At 41.2% G+C, this 25,834-nt stretch overlaps 1 protein-coding gene across 3 annotated transcripts in view; it reads right to left on the bottom strand.

Moving 5' to 3' along the window:
* LOC114665075 (procathepsin L-like) overlaps positions 1–25,834 on the bottom strand; it is a 78,676-nt gene that overhangs the window by 38,155 nt on the left and 14,687 nt on the right. For 2 of the 3 annotated variants that reach the window (XM_051918867.1, XM_028819455.2), the window contains 7 exons: positions 20,007–20,149; positions 17,625–17,822; positions 16,626–16,817; positions 13,371–13,536; positions 12,517–12,622; positions 11,781–11,882; positions 10,426–10,890 (listed from right to left, as the gene is read on the bottom strand). In XM_051918867.1, the coding sequence (XP_051774827.1) occupies positions 11,783–11,882; positions 12,517–12,622; positions 13,371–13,536; positions 16,626–16,817; positions 17,625–17,822; positions 20,007–20,149 (905 nt within the window). In that variant the 3' untranslated portion in view covers positions 10,426–10,890; positions 11,781–11,782. Of the gene's footprint in view, positions 1–10,425; positions 10,891–11,780; positions 11,883–12,516; positions 12,623–13,370; positions 13,537–16,625; positions 16,818–17,624; positions 17,823–20,006; positions 20,150–25,834 lie in introns of those variants that run through there. The other variant, XM_028819457.2, reaches the window with a different exon arrangement.

The following is a 25,834-nucleotide window of genomic DNA, read 5'->3' as shown; positions in this document are numbered from 1 at the left end:
TCTCCTTTTCCTTTCCAGAAGCTCTCCTTGAGATGATCTGAAGGAAAGTGATGGTGTTTTTGCTATGAAGGACACCGTAAAAAAGCATGATTCTTAATTGTGTGTGCAGCACATCAGTGAAATGGTTAGTTCTATGGCCTCATGGTTCCAGACAATTTGAGATGTGATTTCTACTCTGGATTGCCTGTTTTGGGTTTGCGTGTTCTTCCTATGTATTTGTGTGGATTTCTGCTGCAAACTTTGGTTTCCACTCACATCCCACACATTTGACTTTGATAAATTTTATTCTTCATACTGCTATAATGGAAAATTCTTGGAATAGTTACAGGATGGAGGTTTTGCATGCAGGTAATTTTTAAATGCACAGACATGGAATCATATGATGTGACAGTTTGCCTGTTTATCTGATGCTAATATGATGTCACCCCAGATCTGCCTCCTCACTTTATCAAAGTTCCTTGAACTATTTTAATGTAATAAATAGTAATCAAGTCACAGGATTCTGAATGCAGTGGCAGTTGTGCAAGTGTTTGTGACCATCAAAACCAATCTTTGTGAAATTTTGGGCATGAACAGTACTGAAACATCTGATGAAGGCTATACAGCCACCTCATTTTATCATTTATCTTCTTTTCTTTTCAGCATGGAAATAACCTTTAACTTTTTTTTCCAGTACTGATAAAGCCTAAACAAACTCTAAACAAAGAGTTTAAGTTAAGACTTTTAATGGTCTCTCATCCAAGAGTGTGGCTGGAATCCAATCTGCTTATTGTAATAAACATTGGAACCATTTCTATAAACTCAACAGATATCAGAAGAACTTGTCAAGATAAACACACCTCAAACTGAGTGGATCAGCAAGACCGTGAGCTTATGCATAGGAAACGTTTACTGCAGCGCTTCTCAACCTGTGGGGCGCGCCCCCTAGGGGGGTGTGAAGTAACAAAAAAGGGCGCGCGAATGTTGCCATATGTGGCGTAATTTAGCTATTAGTAGGGAAATTTTAAACTTGTAGCAGTATATTGGCAGCAAAAAATATAGGAATAAATTTTATTAGGGTTTCAAAAAAACGTTAGGGGGGTGCAATTAAAACTGTTATGAAAACTCGGGTCGCAAATACTTAAAGGTTCAGAAACGCTGGTTTACTGCTCAAAGGTTGATCTTGAAATTCTCATTTATGTTTTATTTAAGAATAACTTTGCCACAGATGTTTGTCCTAAAATTACTTAGGAGAAATATCTTTAGACAAAAAGGAGACAATAGATATAACTGAAGTAAATTGAGTCAAACTTGAGAATTTGGTTTGAAAAGCATGTTATACAGAATATTTTGAGATCTCTTTCTGGATGTGTTTTAAACTCTCAAGATTTCAAATTTTTTCTTATTATTGGACTGATGCCTTTATCTGAGGTGACATACAACATCTATTCTATAACATCTGTCTGTCTGTCTATATGTCAGTCTGCTTTTCACGAGAGAACCACTTAACAGATTTAGATCAGGTTTTTTTCTATAATTTTCTTGAACATTCCGGTTGACCTCTGCGGGGTCGGCAAAAGTAGGTTTACAGTTGTTCATATGGAAAAAGACATGCAGGTTATGATCATCCCAGCGAACTCACAACTGTAAACCTACTTTTGCGCTTGTGGTTGGTTGGCCAGTCAGCAAACATCTGCCTACCCATGCAGTTGCAAGAAGCAGATCATAGGCATGTTATAGAGTACCTGTCAAGTAATGCAAAGAGTACACGACTCACGTGTCACACCCTTATTGGGGCTCATCAGGTGTATGCAGCTTTGCTTCCGCTTGCGGGGAACAAACTTAGGATGTCAGTGCCTGAGGCCTCACACGTTGTGTTACAGCAGCTGGTTCATTTTCTTGACAGGGTGTAGATCTGTATCTCTCTCTCTCTCTCTCTCTCTCTCTCTCTCTCTCTATATATATATATATATATATATATATATAAAATCTAACGTCTGTCTGTATGTCTGCCTGCTTTTCACGAGAGAACTAATTAACAGATTTAAATCGGGTTTTTTTTATAATTTGCTTGAACATTCCGGTTGATTTTGCGACTTGTCTCATTGCGCTGAGTACTATAGATCGGTTGTGGCACCAATTTATTTGCGTGAATCCAAGAGACAGACTACGGGCCGAGGGGAGGTGGAGGCAGGACCAAAGGAGTAGGGCCCTCCTCACTTGTGTGTCAGCCTCCATTTGAGTAACTCTACCTCTCACCACGTGTTGGAGCGTACCTTGCCTCCGCTAAGATAGTGATACATGTTTGTTCTGCAGACATTATCATCTACAGATTGTTAATGTTAATGTTTGCCATTTTTGAGAGAGAGATCAGAGCTACGTGTGTTTTAGAGGGTAGCTGCTCATTGGCGGAGATATCACAGGGACATGCTTTTCTCCCCATGTGGGGGACGCTCTCCCGTCAGAGCTGAACACAATCAAATACAGTGCTAATGTTTGACGTTGGAGTGTACCTACCTTCCGCTTGGCCAGAATTACATTTTTTTTATTGATTTTTAAAGTTTGTCCTGTTTCACTACTAAGTGGGCAGAGCTGCAGGGAACAGCTAGTTTGAGATACAATTCGTTCATTTCTTTTGTTTTCTAATTGTAGCACAGGCAGATGAAGTAACTTGTTCATAATTACATGGTCAGCAGTGGGATTTAAACACATAACTTTAGGGCTTGAAGTAAAATGTCATACTTCCTTCCTTTTTCTCATCCTGACTATATTCTATTTGGAACACAGCAATATAAATTAGACCAACTAATAGTATTATTCAGACGCAAAGACTTCAGTTTTATAATCATAGTAAAGTGTTTTATTACTCCATATAGCTGTCCATACATTTCACCACATATTACTGAGTACACAATGCAAATACTTCCATCCATCCATCCATTTTCCAACCCGCTGAATCCGAACACAGGGTCACGGGGGTCTGCTGGAGCCAATCCCAGCCAACACAGGGCACAAGGCAGGAAACAATCCTGGGCAGGGTGCCAACCCACCACAGGACACACACAAACACACCCACACACCAAGCACACACTAGGGCCAATTTAGAATCGCCAATCCACCTAACCTGCATGTCTTTGGATTGTGGGAGGAAACATGAGAGCCTGGAGGAAACCCACGCAGACCCGGGGAGAACATGCAAACTCCACGCAGGGAGGACCCAGGAAGCGAACCCAGGTCCCCAGGTCTCCCAACTGCAAGGCAGCAGCGCTACCCACTGTGCCACCCCATGCAAATACTTTCAGATTCAAAACAAATGTCAAGAAACAACTTGGAAAATCTAAGCCTTTTGGAAGCCTTTGCTGAGATCTCTGCTGAAACTCCAGATGAGACACTTGTGAGGATACCAAAGCACTGTCTCTCAGGAGAAAAATACTGAGAAACATCAAACAAAAGAACATGCCTCCGTTTTATTTCCTTCCATTCTCATTGTTATCTTGGAGAAACCAAAAAGAAATTAAGGAGATCCCTTTTTGGATTTTTAATTGTTATGGGTTAGCATGGAGCCTGGTGAATTGAAAAAGAATATGCTTTTGTATTTTTTTCTATGTAACAGTGATTGCAGAAGATCACTTTTGGTTGAAGTCTGAAGACGTTTACTATATTTCACTGTTAGTTTGTCATTTTAACATTGCACAAACAACAGCCAGGCTGAAGGTTTAAACCTAAAATGAATCTATGTGGCAGCAGTGCTAACCACTCCACCACAATTATGAGAAACACTTTTTAAAATATGAACCTGGCTGAACTGCCAACTTTCAATCTTTCATGTGACTTCATCAGATTGAATATGCGGTGGATTGATAGATGATTAAGCAAGATCACTTCCAGCTTTATATTGCACATGTCTGATTGCTCAAATGTCATTCAGATATGTCAGCTGCCTCACTGTCATGTGATGACTATCCCTTTCCTTGTGACTCCTTCGACTTTAGACGGATATGAATGATTCACTTTTATAGTTGTTACATGCAAGATTCTGATCCTTACAACCAAAGAATCAGAGTGAAGAAATCACCTTAGGTCCTTCAAAAATGTTACTATACTTTAAATTAGGGTGTTTTGCAATAATTGAAATGTCTTGCTTGAAAAAGTAGCCAGGAATAAATAGCGTGATTGTCTTGTTGTCTTCACTAATTTTTCCTTACAGTCCTGCACCAAGGATGAGGCAGGCAAATCTTGCTTAATGTGTAATAGAGGCCAAAAGTCTGCCTGTTGTATCTCCAACTCCCCTTACCACTCACATAAATACATAAATGGATATCATGTATGTAAACATACAACCTGTATTAGAGAAAACATTCAACATTGAAGCCAAATTGCTAGTGTAGACTGACTGGCTGTGCTGGTGCTTACATAATGGACTTCAGGGGGATGAGAAGGTACATACATCTTAATTACATCTATGATAAATCAGTTAGAAATGTCATATATTTGGGTTGTAACCAGTAGGGGCAACACTAAGCCCTCCAAATCTCTAGACACAAGTAAATGACACAGTCCTAAGGTCAAACACAAGATCTTCTTTATTTTCTAATACCTTCAAATTCTCTTTCACAGTAGTACAATACTATAATGGTTTTCTTTCCTCCTTTTGTGCCTCTCTCGAAGCATCATCCACTCTCTCCTGACTCTGACTGCCCGTGCAGGAATCTTAGCTTCTTTTATGCCAGACTTGGGAGTGCCGCAGCATTGCATACTGAAAGTACAATTGGGTCAGGTAGAAGCCCTTTAAAGGGGTTATAATGATCCCTTGAAGCTCCCCCTTACAGCACACAAGAATCACAACAGGCCGTCCCATGGGCCTGCAATTCCCAACCTGTCCTGCGGAAATACTTATGGGTGTCCCACCAGTAGGATGCTGCCACCATGTGCACAGGGGCATAATACGACCTTTGGAAGTGGACACCCTCTGTTCTTCCATTGTAGCATCCCTTCCTGGCCAGAAATCGACTTCCATCCTGATGGGGAAGACCGCCCCTCTAACACGACACTCACAGCATTCATATTTAAAATCCCATCATGGGCTACACATATGAATTGGGGTACTTTTTGCACTCCAATTCAAGTTTATTGTCCTGTGCATGCAATGAAATTCTTACCTGGATGTCTCCTTTAGAATAGTGACAGTGATGCCAAAAGACACACAACCACAAAAAAGCACAAAAACGAACACAACATACTATACATTTACAATTGCCTACAATATATACAATTTATAATTGGTAAAATATATTTAGTGGATTCAGAAAGTATTAACCTTTCAATATCTGCACACTTTATTAAGTTCTAAATTTAATTTTAATGAAATAAATTTGATGTTTTTTGCAAATCAGTCTACACTCGATAACCCATAATGACAAAATGAAAACATTCATTCAGAGAGGTTTTGCAAATTCATTAAAAATCAAAAACTGAAATTTTTCTTTCATTGACAGCAATAACAGCCTTGAGTTTTCTGGGATAGTTCCTTCCAAATCCACCCAAGCTCTGTTAGATTGGAGGTGAAATGTCTGTAAACTGCCATCTTCAGGTCTCTCCACAGATGTTCTATGGGGTGTGATGGATGGCGGGGGATCGTGCCCTACCAGGAGAGCTGGAGGAGCAGAGAACCAGGAGAAGGGCAATTTATACCCCGGGACATGAGAAGGGCAGCCCCCCTGGGTTGCATTGGGCCTACGGGCTTGGGGCTTAGAAGCTCAAACCTGTTGGGGTCTGTGGCCACCACCAGGGGATGCCAGGACAGCTCCGGAAGCAAGATCTGCAGCACTTCTGCCACACCCAGAAGTGCCGCCTGAAGAGGAGCTAGATTCACGAGCAGCGCTTCCACCACACCCAGAAGTGCTGCCGGAGGTTAATCGGGAAGCACCTGGTGCACTTCCGGGTGCACTATAAAAGGGACCACCTCACTCCATTCAGGGATCTGAAGTCGGGTGGAAGAGGATGGAGCTTGTGAGAGAGGAGTGGAGGCAGCAGAAGAAAACAGAGTGGTAAAAGAACTGAGCTTTGTGGGTAATTTGTGCATTGTGTTGTGCTGTATGCTTAGGAAAAGAAAATGAACGTGTATGTTTGGACATCGTGTGTCCTTGGTGTCTGTCATTCGGTTTGATCTTCTACAGGAGTTTAAATCTGGGATTTTCTTGGGCCACTCAGGGACACTCAGAGACTTGTCCAGAAGCCACCCCAGTGTTGTCTTGGCTATATGTATTGGGTCATTGTCGTGCTGAAAGGTAAACCATTGCCCCAGTCTGAGGTCATGTGCACTCTGCAGCAGGTTTTCCTCAAGGACAGCTCTGTATTTGTCTTCATTCACCCTTCTGTCAGTTCTGAACAGTCTCCTTGTCCCTGCCACCGAGAAGCACCCCATAGCATGATGCCTCCAACACCATGTTTCACTGTAGGAATGCTACTAGACAGGTGATGAGCAGTGCCTGGTCTTCGTCAGACATAGTGCTTGGATTAGAGTTACACTTTTGTCCCATCAGACCAGAGAATATTTTTTCTAATGCTCCCACAGTCCTTAAAATGCCAGTTGGCAAACTACAAGTGGGAGTTAGCCACTCACCTGTGAATGTGTGATTAATGAAGTGCTGCTGAGATGGTCTTCCTTCTGGCAAGTTCTTTCATCTCAGCAGAGGATTTCTGAAGCTCAGTTGGAGAGAGTATTGGGTTCTTGGTCAATCTCCTGACCAAGGCCCTTCTAGCCTAGTTACACAGTTTGGCCAGACAGAAGAGTCCTGGTGGTTCGAAACTTATTTCATTTCACAATTATTGAGCCCACTGACCTCCAGGGAACACTCAAGTCTTTAAAAATGTTTTTTCTCCCTTGCTATGATCTATGTCTTACCACAATTTGATCACAGAGGTCTACAAAGAGTTTCTTGGGCTTCATGGCTTGGTTTTTGTCCTGACATGCAGTGTGAATTGTGGGACCTTCTCTACACATGCATGTGACTTTCTAAATGTTGTCCAATCAATTCATTTTTGCAATAGATGGACCCCAATGAAGTTCTTGACACATCTCAAGGAGCATTAAAGCAAACAGGATGCACCTGACCGCAATGTGGAGTGTTACAGCAAAGGATCTGGATACTTCTGTGAATGAGAGAGTTCAGTTTATGATTTTCAATACATTTGTAAATCTTATTATGGGTTATTCAGTGTAGACCGATTGACAAACATGGCAAATTTCTCCACTACAAATGAAATCTAATAGAGTGGGCAGAAAATGAAAGGGTCTGAATACTTCTGAATCCACTGTAAACACTAAACATGTTTCCTGCAAATGCTCATGGATTAATCCATTGCTTATTTCAAAAGAAGGACAGAAGGGTGCATTACACCTTCTGGATGTAATGTTTAAGACATTTGTGTTAAGTGCTAAATCTAAATATGCAAGTTCTGAATAAACATGAATTGTTGTGTGAGTATTTCACATGATGGACCGGCATTCTCTCATTGTTGCTCCCTTTCACTCAACATTTTTACGATATGGTAGGTTCCACTTTCAGTTTGTGAAGAGCAGCTACATGGAATGGTAGAGAGACTTGAGCAGAATTTTAATTAAACTTGTGGAGTGATTCTTGACAGGTTTATAATTTGCATTGTAGGACAGAAGTTGTTAGTGTTATTTCCTCACAACTCTAAAAACTTGGGCTCAGTTCCTGCACTCTGTGTCTCTATGGTCTTAGTGTATTCTGCGGGGCTCTTCTCAAGGTATATTGATTTCCAACGCAAGTATGAGCCAGTTAGATTCATAGGTGCTCTAAAATAGTCCTCAATGCATGCGTGTGTGCAGGAGTGTGCCCAACATGGGCTGCTGTCTGTCTTGTTCAAAGTAACTGCAATGAAAAAGCAGGTTCAGAAAAATGAATAGGTAATATTAATAATGAAACTCATTCTTTAAGTTTTGCTTGAACTTTTTATTTTCAAGGAGCATAAAACCTTCCAGGTGGCATGGTGGCGCAGTGGTAGCGCTGCTGCCTCACAGTAAGGAGACCTGGGTTCGCTTCCCAGGTCCTCACTGTGTGGAGTTTGCATGTTCTCCCCGTGTCTGTGTGAGTTTCCTCTGGGTGCTCTGGTTTCCTCCCACAGTCCAAAGACATGCAGGGTAGGTGTATTGGTGATCCTAACTTGTCCCTAGTGTGTACTTGGTGTGTGTGTGTGTCCTGCAGTGGGCTGGCACCCTTCCCAGGATTTGTTCCAGCCTTGCGCCCTATGCTGGCTGGCTTTGGCTCCAGCAGACCCCTGTGACCCTGTGTTAGGGTATAGTGGGTTGGATGATGACTGATTGCCCTCTGATGACTGACCTTCCTCATTTAAAACCGTGTTGAAAAAAAATCAGTCTGTGCTACAGAATCTTGCCTTCTATTGCCCCCTAGTGCTCATTTGGCCATAATGCAGAATATTTGGAACTTTCTTTCATTTTATGCCTTACATTCAGTTGGTGCTCTGAAGCTGGTAAAATAAGAAGGTAGCACTCTAAACTCTGGTGTTTTGTATAGTTTCATGCAGGCCTTAAAACTGGAAGATAGGAAGTAATAGACAATGCATGAGTGGGTTCAGTGAATGGATGAATGGATGGATGGATGCACACGTACATAAATATACATTCATTCAATTGCATGGGCTTCTGACTTGAAGACCCCCGTCTCTCTCTCATTCATTGCTCAAGAGTCCTGTCTTCAATTAAAAAGTCAATCCCATGAGGCGGGCGGCACGGTGGCGCAGTGGTAGCGCTGCTATCCTCGCAGTTAGGAGACCTGGGTTCGCTTCCCGGGTCCTCCCTGTGTGGAGTTTGCATGTTCTCCCCGTGTCTACGTGGGTTTCCTCCGGGTGCTCCGGTTTCCTCCCACAATCCAAAGACATGCAGGTTAGGTGTATTGGTGATTCTAAATTGGCCCTAGTGCGTGCTTGGTGTGTGGGTGTGTTTGTGTGTGTCCTGCGGTGGGTTGGCACCCTGCCCGGGATTGTTTCCTGCCTTGTGCTCTGTGTTGGCTGGGATTGGCTCCCGTGACCCTGTGTTCGGATTCAGCAGGTTGGAAAATGGATGGATGGATCCCATGAGGCTTTAGTTTACTGTTTAGGATGTGTGCCAATCATTCTGTAAGTAGCTATTTCACAAAATTTTAGCAAAAAGCATACATTTTGTATGTTCTGAGTATGTGAATAGACACAGAACATGTGAAACACACAACATGAGTAACGTAAGATTTTTTTTACTTTTACTTTCCATGGACATTTTTCACATCATTTGCCATTGTACTGCATTGGTCTTTATTGGCTTCTATTATGTCATAAACTTTTTTTTCTCTCCATTCTTCATTAAACAAGAGATTATAATTCTTTCTCATTTTTGGGTGGAGTGTTCCTTTAACCGCAGTCACAGGTCCACAAGCTGTTGTTTCTGAATGGACCTTCTGCTCCTTTGGAGAACTGCATTGGGGTATCCCCATAAAATGGCATGTTGTTATGTTTAAGGCAGGAGACCTCCCTGGCTTATTTTTAAATTCCCTTTTTATCTCTTTTTTTCATTTTTGATTTTTCATGTTAATTTATGTCTATGTTTTTTATGCCAATTTATTTATTTTTTCTTCATTACTTAGTTTCTATGCGCATAATCTTGTTCTCCTGTGTTTCTTGTATTTTGTGGGTGGAGCTCCAAGAGGCAGGGCCACCAATAACTCACCACAGGGAACCGCCCCTAACCTTTGAAGAGAGGCTGGCAGTGTGAGCTCCTTTCACTTCCATTGCATGCACTTTGGGAGAGTGAAGTATTGCTGTCTTTGTCTGTGTCATATCTCAGCCAGGGTTCCTCATCGAGCTGGGATTCATGTTTAATGTGTCTTTTATGATTTGTTAATTTATGTACTTAATGTCCATTCTTTATTTTTGGTTTTGTCTATGTTTCTGTGTGGTGTTATATACCATGTGTTTTAGGGGTGGTTCCCCAAGAGGCGGCGCCACCTGCCATTCACCACCAGAACCCCTCCAATTTATAGTATGGATGGCAGTTCCTGGAGGTTCAGTTCAAATGCACTAGAGCGTGGAGTGTTTACCTGTGTTTTACTGTGCTTTGTGCTTAATGTGTTTTCAATGTATTTTCCCCTTTGCTTGAGCTATATTTTGCATTATTGAAATATATAAGTGTTCAAAATTTTGAACCCAAAACATCACTTGATTAATCACTTGGGCTGTAGGAAAGTGAGCCTGTTCTGGGCAAACTAGGTAGGATATGGACCTATTTTGGCTCTAGTGTGGAAGCTCTTCACCTGCTGCCATTTCTGAGTGCTCCGAGTCATAACACATGGAAGTGGTGTAATCCATATAATTTTATTCAGGTGAGGTGGGTGTTTTATTTGTGCAAATTTTGTTTAAAATTTTGTATCATTGTATTTTACTGGGTTTCTTTATTTACTTATCAAGAAATGTACATTTTTTGAGATACCTTACAGTATATACAGTTTATATATATAGTGACAAAACAAGAACACAAACAGAAGATTAAGATTTGGGGGAATGCCCTGTATAATGTCGGTGGATATGATGCACTGAAATCATGGTCATAATAGTAAAAACAAACATTTGACAAAACAGAGTAACTTCTATGTGTTTTTATGGGCACATGGCAGGAAATTCAAATGACAAGGAGGAAATGAAATCAAAGGCGGATGTGAGGCTGATTGAAGGAGCTGGAGATGATGTCATAATCGGAGGGATGGAAATTAAGTCATCAAGAGGAGACTGGAAGTGAGGTAATCCATAGGAGCCGGAAGTGAAGTCATCTATGGTAACTGGAACGGACTTGCACACATGGGCAGTATGTAAGGTAGGACCGTTTTAGTCTTCCGTTTTCTGTCGAGGAAGGAAAAAGGGGTTAGTACTCCATTCTAATGCCTCACCTTTTGTTCTTTATTGGGCCCTTTGGCTGTCCCCTATTCACACATGTGTGACTATACAGTGTATCCGGAAAGTATTCACAGTGCATCACTTTTTCCACATTTTGTTATGTTACAGCCTTATTCCAAAATGGATTAAATTCATTTTATTCCTCAGAATTCTACACACAACACCCCATAATGACAATGTGAAAAAAGTTTACTTGAGATTTTTGCAAATTTATTAAAAATAAAAAAAACTGAGAAATCACATGTCCATAAGTATTCACCGCCTTTGCTCAATACTTTGTCGATGCACCTTTAGCAGGAATTACAGCCTCAAGTCATTTTTGAATATGATGCCACAAGCTTGGCACACCTATCCTTGGCCAGTTTCGCCCATTCCTCTTTGCAGCACCTCTCAAGCTCCATCAGGTTGGATGGGAAGCGTCGGTGCACAGCCATTTTAAGATCTCTCCAGAGATGTTCAATCGGATTCAAGTCTGGGCTCTGGCTGGGCCACTCAAGGACATTCACAGAGTTGTCCTGAAGCCACTCCTTTGATATCTTGGCTGTGTGCTTAGGGTCGTTGTCCTGCTGAAAGATGAACCGTCGCCCCAGTCTGAGGTCAAGAGCGCTCTGGAGCAGGTTTTCATCCAGGATGTCTCTGTACATTGCTGCAGTCATCTTTCCCTTTATACTGACTAGTCTCCCAGTCCCTGCCGCTGAAAAACATCCCCACAGCATGATGCTGCCACCACCATGCTTCACTGTAGGGCTACAAAAGTGGCCAACTACTTTTATGGACAGAGAGACAGAGAGAAAGCAACCAAAGTCCATAATTAGGAATGCTGCTGTTTCACTCACCTTTAGACAAGTGGGTAACTGGAGGCCGTAGCGATCCCACACTGGTTCTTCTTGTTTCTGCTCATTTGGATGTAGCCTTTGTTGCCCCAGTCAAGACCCCAGCTTGTATGAAACACAATCATTTTCTGGTTAGACTTGGCAAACATGAGAATGTATTAAAGTAGGGGTGGGCAATGTCCTGAAGAGCCGCAGTGGCTGCAGGTTTTCATTCCAACCCAATTGCTTAATTAGAAACCAATCGTTGCCAGTCTCAGAACTTATTTAATTTTATGGCTCGTTGCTCTGCAGTGTAAGGTCTTATATCGTAGGATATCTTACAAATGATTTGAAGCCTAAAAATGATAATTTTCAGTCTGTCACATTTTCTATTAAATGTTCTATTAAATCAAACAGTGTATGATGAACACACACTGATTTAAATGGAAACAAGGTAGATGGAGAACTGTTGGCTGCTTTGTCATTTACATCTTTTTGTTAATAAGGAGCCATTAAAACACTGAATACAGCTGTTTAAGACTGAAATAAGCAATTAAGGTTGGAGAACCTTAACAAGCGAGACCACTAAAATGAAGCATCAAAATGCCACTTAAGCAATAAGTGCTTCATCAGCAATAATTGATTTCTCATTAAGAAGCTGTGTTGGAACAAAAACCTGCAATCACTTTGGCTCTCCAGGACTGACATTGCCCACCCATGTATTAAAGGATCTGAGGAAGCAAAAGAAGTGATGGCCTACCTGTTCTTAACCATCCAGTAGTCATTGCCATTTTCTGTCCCGTAGCCAACAGCCAAAACTCCATGGTCTAGATCAGAGCTACTGCAGTCAGGCTCATTGTAGATTCCTTTCATGAGAGAAAAAAAGAAAGAAACAAAAAAAAGAAAGAATTCAGTTTACTTCTGTAGAGTGTACTATCAGCAAAGGTAAATTAATCAGTCAGTCATTCTCTAACTCACTATACCCTAACACAGGGTACGGGGGTCTGCTGGAGCCAATCCCAGCCAGCACAGGGCACAAGGCAGGAACAAATCCTGGGCAGGACGCCAGCCCACCGCAGGGCACACACACACACAGCACACACCAAGCACACAATAGGGACAATTTAGGATCCTCAATGCACCTAACCTGCATGTCTTTGGACTGCGGGAGGAAAATGAAGCACCTGGAGGAAACCCACGCCGACACGGGGAGAACATGCAAACTCCATGCAGGGAGGACCCGGGAAGCGAACCCAGGTCTCCTTACTGCGAGGCAGCAGCGCCACCATGCCGCCCTAGGTAAATTAATATTCAATTCAATGGATTACTTTAGTATCTTTTCTGTATCACAGAAAACATTTCCACAAATGTATAAGTTAAGCATGAACGTTGACTTTTTGAATTCAAAGCAATAACACAAGGCACCCACATACTTTTAATACAGATGAGTTCTCAGCATGAGAGAAAGGAGCTGGATTGAATGTGGATCAGGACACACCAGGGCCTCGAGATATATTAAAGACATCATTCCATATATCAACTCTAACATTGCCAAACCCACCGTGAAGAACTCTACACTCAAAAACAATAGTTTTGGTTCGAGCTCAGAACTACCTCCATCATAAAGCTGGAAGGACTCGTGACCCGCATCAATGGCCACTGAAATTGGGCCAATTGTGGCCACTGCTTCTTGCAGAGCCTTTTCATCTCCACTATTGATGTCAACATATCCGGAGCACGTGGCACCAATGGTGTCAGGGTTGAATCTGCATTTGCCATCCTACAAAAATAAAAGATGACTTATGAGAAACATTGTTTTTTGCAGTTTCAATATTAAATTTCTTTTCATTTTTACTGCTGATGAAATGTTTTTATCAGAAAATAGAAACCAGGCATTTTTTCCCAGTTGTTCATTTATTATACTACCTTTACTTCAAATATGACTATTCAAAACAAGTCTAATCACAAGAAGACTTCAAAAGCAAGCAAGATTACAATGAACAGCACTGAAAGATAAAGTGGATAATAACCCTGAATTGAATGAGTGGGTTGGGAAATGGATTGTTGGCAATGAAAAGTAATATAATTCATAATCTTCTTCTTCTTTCAGCTGCTCCTGTTAGGGTTTGCCACAGCGGATCATCTTCTTCCATATCTTCCTGTCCTCATCATCTTGTTCTGTTACACCCACCACCTGCATGTCCTCTCTCACCACATCCATAAATCTTCACTTAGGCCTTCCTCTTTTCCTCTTGCCTGGCAGCTCAATCTTTAACATTCTTCTCCCAATATACTCAGCATCTCTCCTCTGCACATGTCCAAACCAACGCAATCTCGACTCTCTGATTTTGTCTCCCAACCGTCCAACTTGAGCTCACCCTCTAATGTCCTCATTTCTAATCCTGTCCATCCTCGTCACACCCAGTGCAAATCTTAGCATCTTTAACTCTGCCACCTCCAGCTATGTCTCCTGCTTTCTGGTCAGTGCCACCGTGTCAAACCCATATAACATAGCTGGTCTCACTACTGTGCTATAGACCTTCCCTTTCACTCTTGCTGATACCCGTCTGTCACAAATTACTCTTGACACTCTTCTCCACCCATTCCACCCTTCCTGTGCTCTCTTCTTCACTTCTCTTCCACAGTCCCCATTACTCTGTACTGTTGATCCCAAGTATTAAAACTCATCCACCTTCGCCAGCTCTACTCCCTGCATCCTCACCATTCCTCTGACCTCCCTCTCATTCACACACATGTATTCTGTCTTGTTCCTACTGACCTTCATTCCTCTCCTCTCTAGAGCATATCTCCTCCTCTCCAAGGTCTCCTCAACTTGCTCCCTACTCTTACTACAGATCACAATGTCATCCACAAACATCATACCCCACAGGAACTCCTCTCTAATCTCATCTGTCAACCTGTCCATCCATCACCATTGCAAAGTAACATAATTCATAATATTCTTATGAATTAACTGTACTCAAAGTAATATAATTCATAATGAGAACAGTTAATTCAAAGTTAAGACTATAGTCCATTGTAGCTTATCTCATCAGCATTGGACACAGCCATAATTAGAACACCTTTCCATCACCCATCACTTTCATGCACTCATCCATATTCACCAAAACTTCATGTCAATAAACAGCATGCAGACACAGAGAGAGCATGCAAACTCAAAAAAGTTGAATGAGAAACAGAGGTCAGACCTATACTTTCAGACAGGTCTGAAAAAGAGCAGACTCAAGATGCATTCCGCCATTATCAGCTAAGGTAGGAATAGATCCTGGACTTAATGCCAGATATTAGAGAAAGCATGAATGTTTATACAAAATCAACACAGACACAGGGAGAATACCGACAGAGGCAATAGCATGGCTGGAATTCGACCAGCAATGGAGAAGCTGCTTCAAGCACTGCCACCAACCTGACCACTTTAAGTATGATATTAGTTGAAAGCATTTATAACCAGAATTCTAAAGAATCATTTATTTTTTCTTCTTAACCAAAATCTTGAAAGTGTACATTGTGGTGGATGGCCGGTGTCCTTACCTGGCTGGGATGCCTGCACAGTGGAAGGACCTGGGGAGAGAGTGTGTACGTGCCACTAACTCCCCTGGATCACTAGATGGCAGCCCTCCTGGGTTGCAGCGGTGCCTTGGATTCCCACAGGGTATCATGGGACTTGGAGTTTGAAGACTCAGCCCTGTTGGGTTCCATGGGTGCTGCCAGGGGGTGCTACAGACACTACGGAGCCCTACTTTGTTGGGTTTCTGCCTCACCCAGAAGTGCTTCTCAGGCGCAGTATAAAAGAAACCTGTTGCTTTCATTCCAGAAGCCACAGTTGGAAAGAAGAGGGATGAAGCTTGATGGAGGAAGGTGGAGGTAGAAAGAGAGAGAGAGGTGCTGAAGAAGAGACAAGAAAAGAAAGTGATGTGTGGTTCATCATTTGTGCTTTGCATTTGTGTTGTGGGAAATGGTTTGAGAAGTGTTTCCCACTGAATAAAAGCATGTGTTGTGCTGGGCTTGTGTCTGCATCTGCTTGTGTTGGGTTTGGGGAGCCAAAGCACCTCCTGAAGGCCACAACATACATGCATTTAAAATACTGGAGATAAAATCTAGTCAGGCTTATTCTGAATTACATTTAAATCTAAGTAAATCTTTTTGCATTTTTGCATTTAGTAGAAGGACTAGCTCAAGATGGGAAATTAGATGCAGAGATAACCCATAGAGTGCAGTATGGATGGAACAATTGAAAGAAGGTACAGTATCAGGACTATTGTGTGATCAATGAATTAAGGTGAAGGTTAAAGGTAAGGTGTTTAAGACAGTCGTAATACCAACAGTGATTTATGGAGCTCAGACATGGGTGGTGAAAAGAACGCAGGAGATGTGAAAATGTTAAGATGGATGTGTGGCATTACAAAAAGGGGCAGATAAAGAAATGAGACAATTAGAGGTACAACAAAAGTGGCAGGGATAGCTAAGAAATTACAGGAAAATAGGCTGAAGAGGTATGTACATGTGATGAGGATAGAGAATTAATATGTGGGCAAAAGGGTGATAGGAATGGAAGAGCAGGAGGAAGATAAAGCAATGCAAGCCAAAGTGGAGGTGGATGGATGATGAAAAGGAAAATTTGAAGGAAAAGGGTTTGACTTGGGGAGGAGAAGGTTCAGGACTGAGCTGTAGGGAGACGGTTGATCAAGCCCATCAACCCTACATAGAAGAGGAAAAAGATGAAGAGGAAGAAGAAAAAGAGTAGAAGGACTAACGTGTTTCTCACCTGTGTTTATGTATGTGTAGGATGTTGCATTTTTTATTTTGATTTGAAGGACTGCAGTCATTAAGAAGATGTTGAGCACTCACCATTGCCTCATAGGGGTATGACTCTTCAGTGTCTATACCTCCATTGTCTTCAATGTACTGGAAGGCCTGGTCCATGAGCCCACCACCACAGCCAAAGTTGCCATAATCTCCTGAGCAATCCACTAACTGCTGTTCACTGAGAGACACCAGCTTTTGGGTCTTCCTAAAATTCTGCCCTTCCAAAGCTCCAGTCTTTAAAAAAAGGATGGGACAGAATGAGAGAGAGAGAGAGAGAGATGAGATTGAACAACTAACCATCTGTAACTGTAGTAAACCAACTGTATATCTTTGTGGTGTGGTGGTTTGTGGCTGTATCACAAAGAGAAGTCCAGTAAGGGCATTATGCTCAGAATATGTAATGCACTAGTGAGACCACATCTGGAGTACTGTGTGCTGTTCTGGTCACCACCCTGCAGTAAAGACAGAGCAGCACTTGAAGCTGTGCAGAGGAAACAGACCAAGTGCATCATGGGACTTAAGGACAAGTCCTACTGTGACGGACTCTGAGAATTAAGTCGGTTTAGTCTCAAATAGGGCAGACTGCATGAGCACCTAATCCAGGTCTTCAAAATTCACAGAGCCATTGATAATATAGATCCAGCAGAATTCTTCTAACTTAACGGTAAGTCACGTACTTGTGGACACCAGTGGAATTTAAGAGGAGGTGCATTTAAGATTGAAGGCATAAAGCACTGTGAGTCTGGAGCAAACAACTGAGAGAAGTAGTTGAAGCAGAACCGTTACAACCTTTAAGAAGTATCTAGATGAAATAGGTGGACAGCTTAGCTGTTGGCTGAACAAACGAGCTTGATGGACTGAATGGTCTCCTCTCATTTGTCAAATTTCTTATGCTTCTATTAAATAAATTGAAAACACCCAACAGATATATAGGTGTTTTCCTGAACTGCTATATTGCAAATTCAGCTAAGGGCTCTTAATTGTTAACATTTCCTCCAACAATCTTGAATGCATTCAACAACAAGGTAACGGAAAACTTACAGCACTGAAAGCCCAGCAGGAACCACAGTCTTTCTGGTCCTTGACTTCTGTAACGTAGCCTTTCTCCCTCCAATCTACAGAAGATGGGAGGCTATTCTTTCCACTCTGCCTCAGGAAAGTAGAACCACGTCTGGCCTTGGTAGTGTTGAAGCGACCGAAGCAGCCTTTGAAGGCCATCTGCCTGTACTCCTGGTTTGTCTGGATCATTAAAGAAACGAATTAGCTGAAAAAAGTGACATTATACACAAGTTACAGTACATAAAGTTGTAGTTAGGCATATACCCTGCACCACACTGTATATGAGTATGTTTGTCTATTACACAGTTGACCAGTGTCAAAAGGTGGCATATGCTTATACAGTATGTATATATATTGAGTTAGTGAAGAGATGTGTCAGATAGGTTATTCCCAGGGAGATTTTCTGCCTGTATACCCTTCACCGGGTGTGTATGTGTTAAATAATTTATAAAGTATATACATACATACAATATATTAAAGGCAGGCCTAGCATTAACATGTTACGTTTTTGAGTCCTTCACCTCTTCTGCCATATTTTGTGGCAGAAAGTCACAACACAATCATTGTGGTGGGTTTTCTTCTGGTAAGAATTTGCCAGAGGAAGAAGAAGGTTTAAGGTGGATCAAGACAGCATCATGTTTAGACAGTGGCCATACGAAAAATCAACCCACTTTGGCAGATAGGGATGTGGTAATGTGGGTGATATGGCGAATGTTGCTTATGAGTATAGGGAGACCTAGAAGAATGTCCACTGAGCCTCACCAGCAAGCATGACAAAAGCCAAAACATTTTTAGGGATTCTCATCTATTTAATCAGCAGTGGTTTCAGGATAGTGGATGTTTATGTGTTGTTCTAGTGGAATCCTTGAACATTGACTTTGAATGTATATCATGGTTCTTCTCTTAATCCCTCTTAGGTTCCTAACAGCTTGACTATGCAATAAAATATGGGTCTAGCACAAGGGGATATACACTACCCAGCCCACTATTGCTCTTATCAGGGGCACCATTATATACATCGGGGCTTGGCACAGAACTGTACTAAAGGGTCCCTCCTCAGCCTTAGACTTACAGTTTATTAGCTATTTAACAACACTGTTACTAACAGAACATTATCAATGTGTATTTTATACCATTGCCAATCAAATGTTAAACATTATCAACACATATTATATAACCTTTGTCACACACGTCTGATTAGAGGACAACTAAAGGGCTTGAATAAAAGTAATTCTACGCCTGACCAGGGGGTGGCGAAGTGCACTGATTCTCTCTCTCAATTCCTTGCAGACCATTCTCAACCAATGGGGCAACCAATGACATCACTTACGGTTCTGGCTCTGATGACATCACTTTCCCTACTTGCATTTAAAGGCTGCCATTTTTAGGCAGCAAGTCAGTTCTGTTTTGGACTCAGTCATGTGAACATGTCTGTTCTTTTTGATCAATTTTGCAGCCGGGAAATATAATACGGGTGGCTCCCCCAAACCTTTCCAATGACTCTTTGTCATTCTTGTGACACCTTTTACAAAACATTACCAATGTGTATTGCTTTTTTATTTTTCAAGACAAACGCAAAAGATTAGAAGCTTATATTTTGTGTCACTGCAAACCAAATGCATCACCAAATGCATAACAGGTCCTGTCTTACTGCACTAATTCTACAGAATCCATTTCTGAGTGTTTGCAGTTGCCATGTCATTAATGATGCCCAAGCTACCATCTGAGGGACAAGATCACAAGACTGTTCAGTCTTTCATGATGTATCTTTGTATAAAAGTAAGTCATTTCTCATGGATTTCAGACTGCTATCTTTCAAAGGGCTGCTCAGGCAGCCAGTGTGGAATAACTGAGATCTGACCAAGGTGAAAGGCCACTTTGGTCCTATGATGGGCAGTGGGACACTAGAAGTAGATATCTAATTTGCAAAATGCCCTGCTTGTTTCAAGTTGTTATGTATTCCCACCTTTCATAGCCCCACATAGAGTCGGCACTCTTGCTGTTATTGTTACTGATGGTATCATTAGAAAAATAATGAATTTCTACCCAGAACATCCTGGGCCCCCTACAAGTCCAGGGCCAAGGAGAAGTGTTCCCATCACCCCATTGGTGCCCCTGGCCCACAAGGAGACATGAAGAGTAGTGAGAGAGAATACATTTGCAGTGGCATCTGGAATAAAGGGAAGTCACACACAAATTAAGAGTGGAGTTAAAATTCAAGAAGGGCAGTCATGTTTGACCAAGGAAGAGTGCCTGCAGTTTTTCATATCCATTTCACTTAATTTGATGTGTTAAGCTCAACTGTTGTAATATTAACTGTGAATTTGCTCATTGAACTTTCTTTAGAATATTCTTAAAATGTACCAAATCAGCAAAGTAGGTCATGCCCAGCCAGAAGGTCTTGATCCCCTTGTCAGCCAACATATTGTGCATGATGACCCGCTTCCGATTCACCAGCCAAGTCTCCCTATGATGGGCCTCTTCTTCGGTAGACCTGTACGACTTTCCTAAAGGAAATAAAAAGAAACATTACAGAAGGGAGGAGGCCATTTAGAGCTCCAAACACATTAATGTACTAGTAATTTACTCCCATTTTATGCAACTCTTTGTGTAATGTTATGCATTCTGGCTTTTGTCATCACCTTTATATCCTCCAGACAGTACCCAAGGCCAAGGTTTGAACAAAAGACAGAACAAGAGCTCATCACTATGACATCTGGTACTCCAAGTCATTTTTCCGTCTTGAGTTTCCAATGGGTTCTTCAGATTTCCTTTTACATCCCAAAGATGTGGCTATTAATCTAAGTGGCAACATTAAACTGGCCCAATGGCTAAGAGTCAGAGTGAGAGTGAGTGTGTGTGTGAGACTGGGGCTGATTTCTGTTTTTGCACCCTATACTACCAGAACAGGCATTGGTCCTCTGGAACTTCATGAGCGGGTTAGAGAATGAGTTGATTGATCACTGGCTAAGAAATTCTGGTCAATAAATGCTCTTGATAACCTTAATTGAGTTATGGATTGCAGCCACAAAACAAATACTGTAAACTAAAGAAACCTAAATTGGATCCAAGAGCGTATAAAGCAGTGTGCTGAGCATTTGTACATATAGGGAGGTCAAATTTATGCCAAAATAAACCAAAACTTTATTTTTACTGATTGGTCATCAGGTGTGCAACTGATATTAACGGAAGGGTACTGCTCACTATTCTCTCACCCATAGCTATATCCTGATGTAATGCATGCTATTGTAAGCATATCCGCTCAAAAGTGCAGAGTACTGTGAAATCCACACATGTTTCACCAAATTGCAACATGTCGCTACTCTTTGGCACCATGATAAGCAAAACTGAATTAAAATACAAAACTTCATGTTATATCCATGGCATTGTGAAGCAGATGAGGGCTGCTATCTAGTAGTGGCGGACCGTGCATTTCACACCTAGGCCTTCAGTAGTGCTCTGTCTGAATCAACCCGCCCCTCAAAAACTAATTTATGGTTATAAAATCCATCTTAATATGCAGAAAAACAGTATTAAAAGCCGTTGCATCGCAGATAGATAACTCCTGTAGCCACAATAAATGCCCTTATTGAACAGACAAACCAGGGGTGAACAAGTTCCTTTCTACTGCAGCTACAGCCTGCGACACACATAAAAAGCATCAATAATAACTCATAAACTTGCAATATTATTTAGGAAAATCGCAACATTTTACTCACCAAAAATTCAGTTTATTTGTAAACAAAATCCATCCTCCTCTCTTTCCTCAAAAACAGTTCAATTATTCTGTCATACAGATTATCTGTGCACTTCAGTTCCATCATGAAGTCCCTTTCTATCACCATCGAAGCTAATGCTGAAAGTCGAACCTGCCCTGTCGTATTTCTGGCATAAGTTTTAATTCGCTTTAGGGCTGAAAATGTCCGTTCGACAGAAGCAGTGGACAATGGTCACCGCCAAACATACCAATGTGTACAGCTGCCCCATGATGCTCTCATTCAGATTTTTCTATTATACCATCCGCATCATCCTATCCAATCAACGGGTCTGAATACGGTGACGTTGCCGTACGCCTGCTAGAGGGCCCAAGTGAAACCAACTCAAAATCTGAATGGTTAAAGCAACAGTTTAATCAACATCTATTTCGTGTTAGAGGGCCTGCAGAACGGATTGTGAAGGCCTCTGGGCAGACTTCTTTGACTTTGACCCTGCCTGGCAACAAATGATGGCTGAAATGTGATTGGTTAAATGCTTTAATACGAAAATACATGTCTGGAAGCAGGCGCAGCACAACCATCAGAAAAGCTATGAAAGGAAGCGGACAGACTATTTGGAATTATTTAATAAGTATTCATGGACAAAATATAATTCACATCAGTTTGTGATTCAGATATTTTTTTAGGCCAGCAGAGAAGGCCTTGCAGGCCCCGATGGCCCACCACTGCTATCTAGGTATTGTAGGAAGCATTTGAGGACTCTCTTGTTCGGTGAGTATCTGTCTAATTGATAACGGCTTTTACAGATTGTTGAAACTAAGGAAAGATTAACAAGTGTTGTGTTGTTCTGTTTAATTTAAAGATGGTCAATTTTGCAACCTTGTCCTGTAACACTTGCTCCCCCTGACTGATATTTATTTGACTATATTAACCTCTCTTGTAAGTCACTTTGGGTAATATTGTCTGCTAAGTGAATAAGTGTAAATGTTATTGGACATGTCAACCATTGGCTTATTATGGTGGTCTCATCCTGTAGGGAGCGTCTTGTATGCTGACCAAGCTACTTAAGCACATTATGTATTCATCACCCAGATGGCAGACCCAGAGCCATGGTGTTCCAGCTGTCTTTGTTTTTGACAGTGTTTTGTTTTGGTAAGGTCCTAGGGTGACCCCATTCCCCTTTATAGTCTTTATTATTAACAGAATGCTCCAAGTACCATAGTCTTACCACACTGTCAGGATTGACTACTACTGTAGTTCATTACTTCATACTTTCTTTTATTTCTCACACCCCAGGCTATTAAATAGTGTATCAGAACAGGTAGGAAAGAAAGTTACACATTTATTCATGCATTATACATAATATGCATGCGATGGAATATAATGAGTGTTAAAATAATGCAACATGATAATAGGCTACCTGTGGCTCTTTGCCTTAGTATATTTAATTGTCTCTAGTCTGGCTTGGTCCTTTGCTACCCCCTGGCTTTTGAATGAAGAGAGAGGAATAGCCTGACCTCTTTGTGGGCCTTTGAATGGAGGGAGAGGAATGGCCTGGACTTCGTCATGGATGGGACACTGGAAATATCTCACCTCAGCTTGAAAAATGGCATAGAGACAGACCATGCCTTCTCAGGCCTTGTTTATGTAGTCCTTAACACACCTCTTGGACTAGTGGGTGTATAGTTCATAATGAATCACCTCAGGTGAACTCATCCTCCCTAGTCCAGCCCATGATTTTTTCCTGAATGTATGGAACTACACACCTCTACAAATTTGGACAAAGCAAGAATGAAAGGATACACAGGTAATTAAGTCATAAACTTCTTTTTCAAAGCAGCTTCTCTTCCAGAGTCCTAAATTTACTTGTCCCTTTCAGTCCAGACTTTCTTCCTGTGGGATGGACTCACATAATGTAAAGTGTCAATGTCTTTGATATTTGAAGCTCATACAAAACAAATCCACACTTCTGGCATCAAAGATAGAATATACAAAACTTGTGGGGGCTTGAGGGAAGGGGGGGGGGGGAAGGGGGGGGGGTAAGTAAAACTTTGTAACATCATATAACATAGCTGTTTTTATCAGTAAAAACCAATGCCTCTTTTATATTTTTTTACACTATTTATACGCAGGTGGTGGGTATAACAGATGAAGATACAGAAGGCAGGAGGATTTGGAAAAAGATGATCCACTGTGCCCCCCCTAATGAGAGCAGCTGAAAGAAGTAGAAGAAGACTTGCTTGTCAGAACACTGTTTCTTTCTTATTAATATCCAGTTAATTTTTAAATGACAACAAACAATTATCAAAATACTAAATATTAATCTCCATTACAGACAGAATGATGGAATGTAGTGTTGATATCCATTGTGGGCCACACATGGCCAAAACTGACTTATTCTGTTGTGAGCCAAAAATGTTATTAATTTCTCACATTAGGTCTGTCATTAGTATTTGTCATAAACGAGTGCAGGTTAGGTTAAATAGCAACTCTGTGCCTGTGTCTTCCATTTCACTGATGTCCAGTCCAGGGGCCTCATGTATAAACGGTGCGTACGCACAAAAATGTTGCGTAAGTCAGTTTCCATGCTCACATCGCGATGTATAAAACCTAAACTTGGCGTAAAGCCACACACATTTTCACGCCAGCTAAATGCTTGGCGTACGCAAGTTCTCCCCTTGGTTTTGCAAACTGGTGGCACCCAATGTCAAAGCAGTGCTTTTGTTCCAGTGTGGTTTCCCTTTCTTTTTTAGATCCACATCCCTGATGCGGCTTTATCAAATACACTGAATTTAACCGTATATTGTTTATTAGTTTAAGGCATCTGATTGTAATTAACCTGTAACAATATAATGGTCCACGGAATGGCCAAACTATTCCAAATACCATAGCTGCTTTAGCGTTGTTTCTCTCAATGCACCACTCAGAGTATTTATCCCACTGTATCTGAGTGTGGAATCACAGCTCTACAGCAGCTGATCGGAAAGAGAATTATCGGTATACAGCATCAAGCACACGCTGCCTCAGCCATGTGCACAGTCTGTTGAACTGCTCTCATACGACAAACGCTTCAGAGACTTTTCTGTAGGGACCTCACGGTTCAGAAACAGTTTCATCCCAAGAACTATAAACGCATTCAATCAGTCCATCAAGTGCTCTTTGTAGAACTGTTTGTACTTATTAGTACAATCACCTTACTGTTAACTTGCAATACAGTTATAATATTGCACAGCCTGAGCCACTTTATAAAGAGTGTATTTACATATGATGACGATGTCATTTTAAAGATGAAATGCAGTAAAATATGTTTATTACATTATACAGATAAAATGTTAACATCATTTAATAATCTATATTGTTAATATTTAAACATATGAGGACACAGTGGTGCAGCGCTAGCGATGATCTGGTGCCCCGTTTAGAGATTGTTTCTGCCTCACGCTGTATTCTTGCTTGGACTGGCGCGACACTGGATGGATAAATGGATAGAATAATTAAACAAGTACTATGAAGATATTTCAATGTTCCTTAAAAGTTTTGAAGAATCTGTGGTCTAAGCTTACAGATGGCTTAACGTCTATTACAGAGCTGATTGCGTGGTGATTGGTTACTTTGAGAAAGAAAAGGAAGGGCAGGAATTGGAGGTTAGTATGTTTGAAAAAGACAGTACTGCTGCAATAAATTTTTTCAGCGAAGGTCTTGCACGGCACAGCAAGCATCTTGCGGGAGGCAGGAACAATCTCTGGACAAGGCGCCAGCTCATCACTATTACTGCACCACCGTGTTCCCATGTTTAATAACATGCTTTAACTCCTATCATCATGAAAATGATATCAAGTATACATCTCAGTATTTTATCTATTCAGAGAGCTGTAATATCACGAATGTTACTTTTCACGCTGACCAGGATTTATGTAGTGGAAGAACGTGGAAGTTGGATGCGCGCACGGATTTATGCATCTAGATTTTTGTGTGCGTACGAATATTTCCGCTTTTGTTCGTACACCATGTTTTATTGTGAATTCTATGCACGGCGTTATGCATGAGGCCCCGGGACTGGTTCCTGCCTGCCTTGCTCTAATTGCTTACACAATATGCTCAAGTTCATGAAATGAATGGGTTATCATGAATATCTTTAAAGCATTCATTGTTGTGATGAATCATTATATAATAATAATAATTTATTACATTTATATAGTGCTTTTCTCAGTACTCAAATATGCCATGTCAAATAACATTTTTTAAACAGCTTAACACGGTGCCTGCTTTAAATGAGTCTTTACATTTATATTTACAGATTTATGATTTATAAATAGTGCGTAATTCGAGTTGAGTGAATGTGAACATCATTCTGGAAAATAATCCTACCCCATTAAAAAAAAAAATATACAGCACAGCTTAGCAGATACCATTCTACTATGTTCTTTCTGTAAAACCAGACTACACAACAGCATGAATACCAACAATTGAGGTATA

Source organism: Erpetoichthys calabaricus, chromosome 14 (genome assembly GCF_900747795.2).
Source record: "Erpetoichthys calabaricus chromosome 14, fErpCal1.3, whole genome shotgun sequence".
NCBI classification, from domain to species: domain Eukaryota; kingdom Metazoa; phylum Chordata; class Cladistia; order Polypteriformes; family Polypteridae; genus Erpetoichthys; species Erpetoichthys calabaricus.
This window is presented reverse-complemented; position numbering and strand designations above follow the sequence as displayed.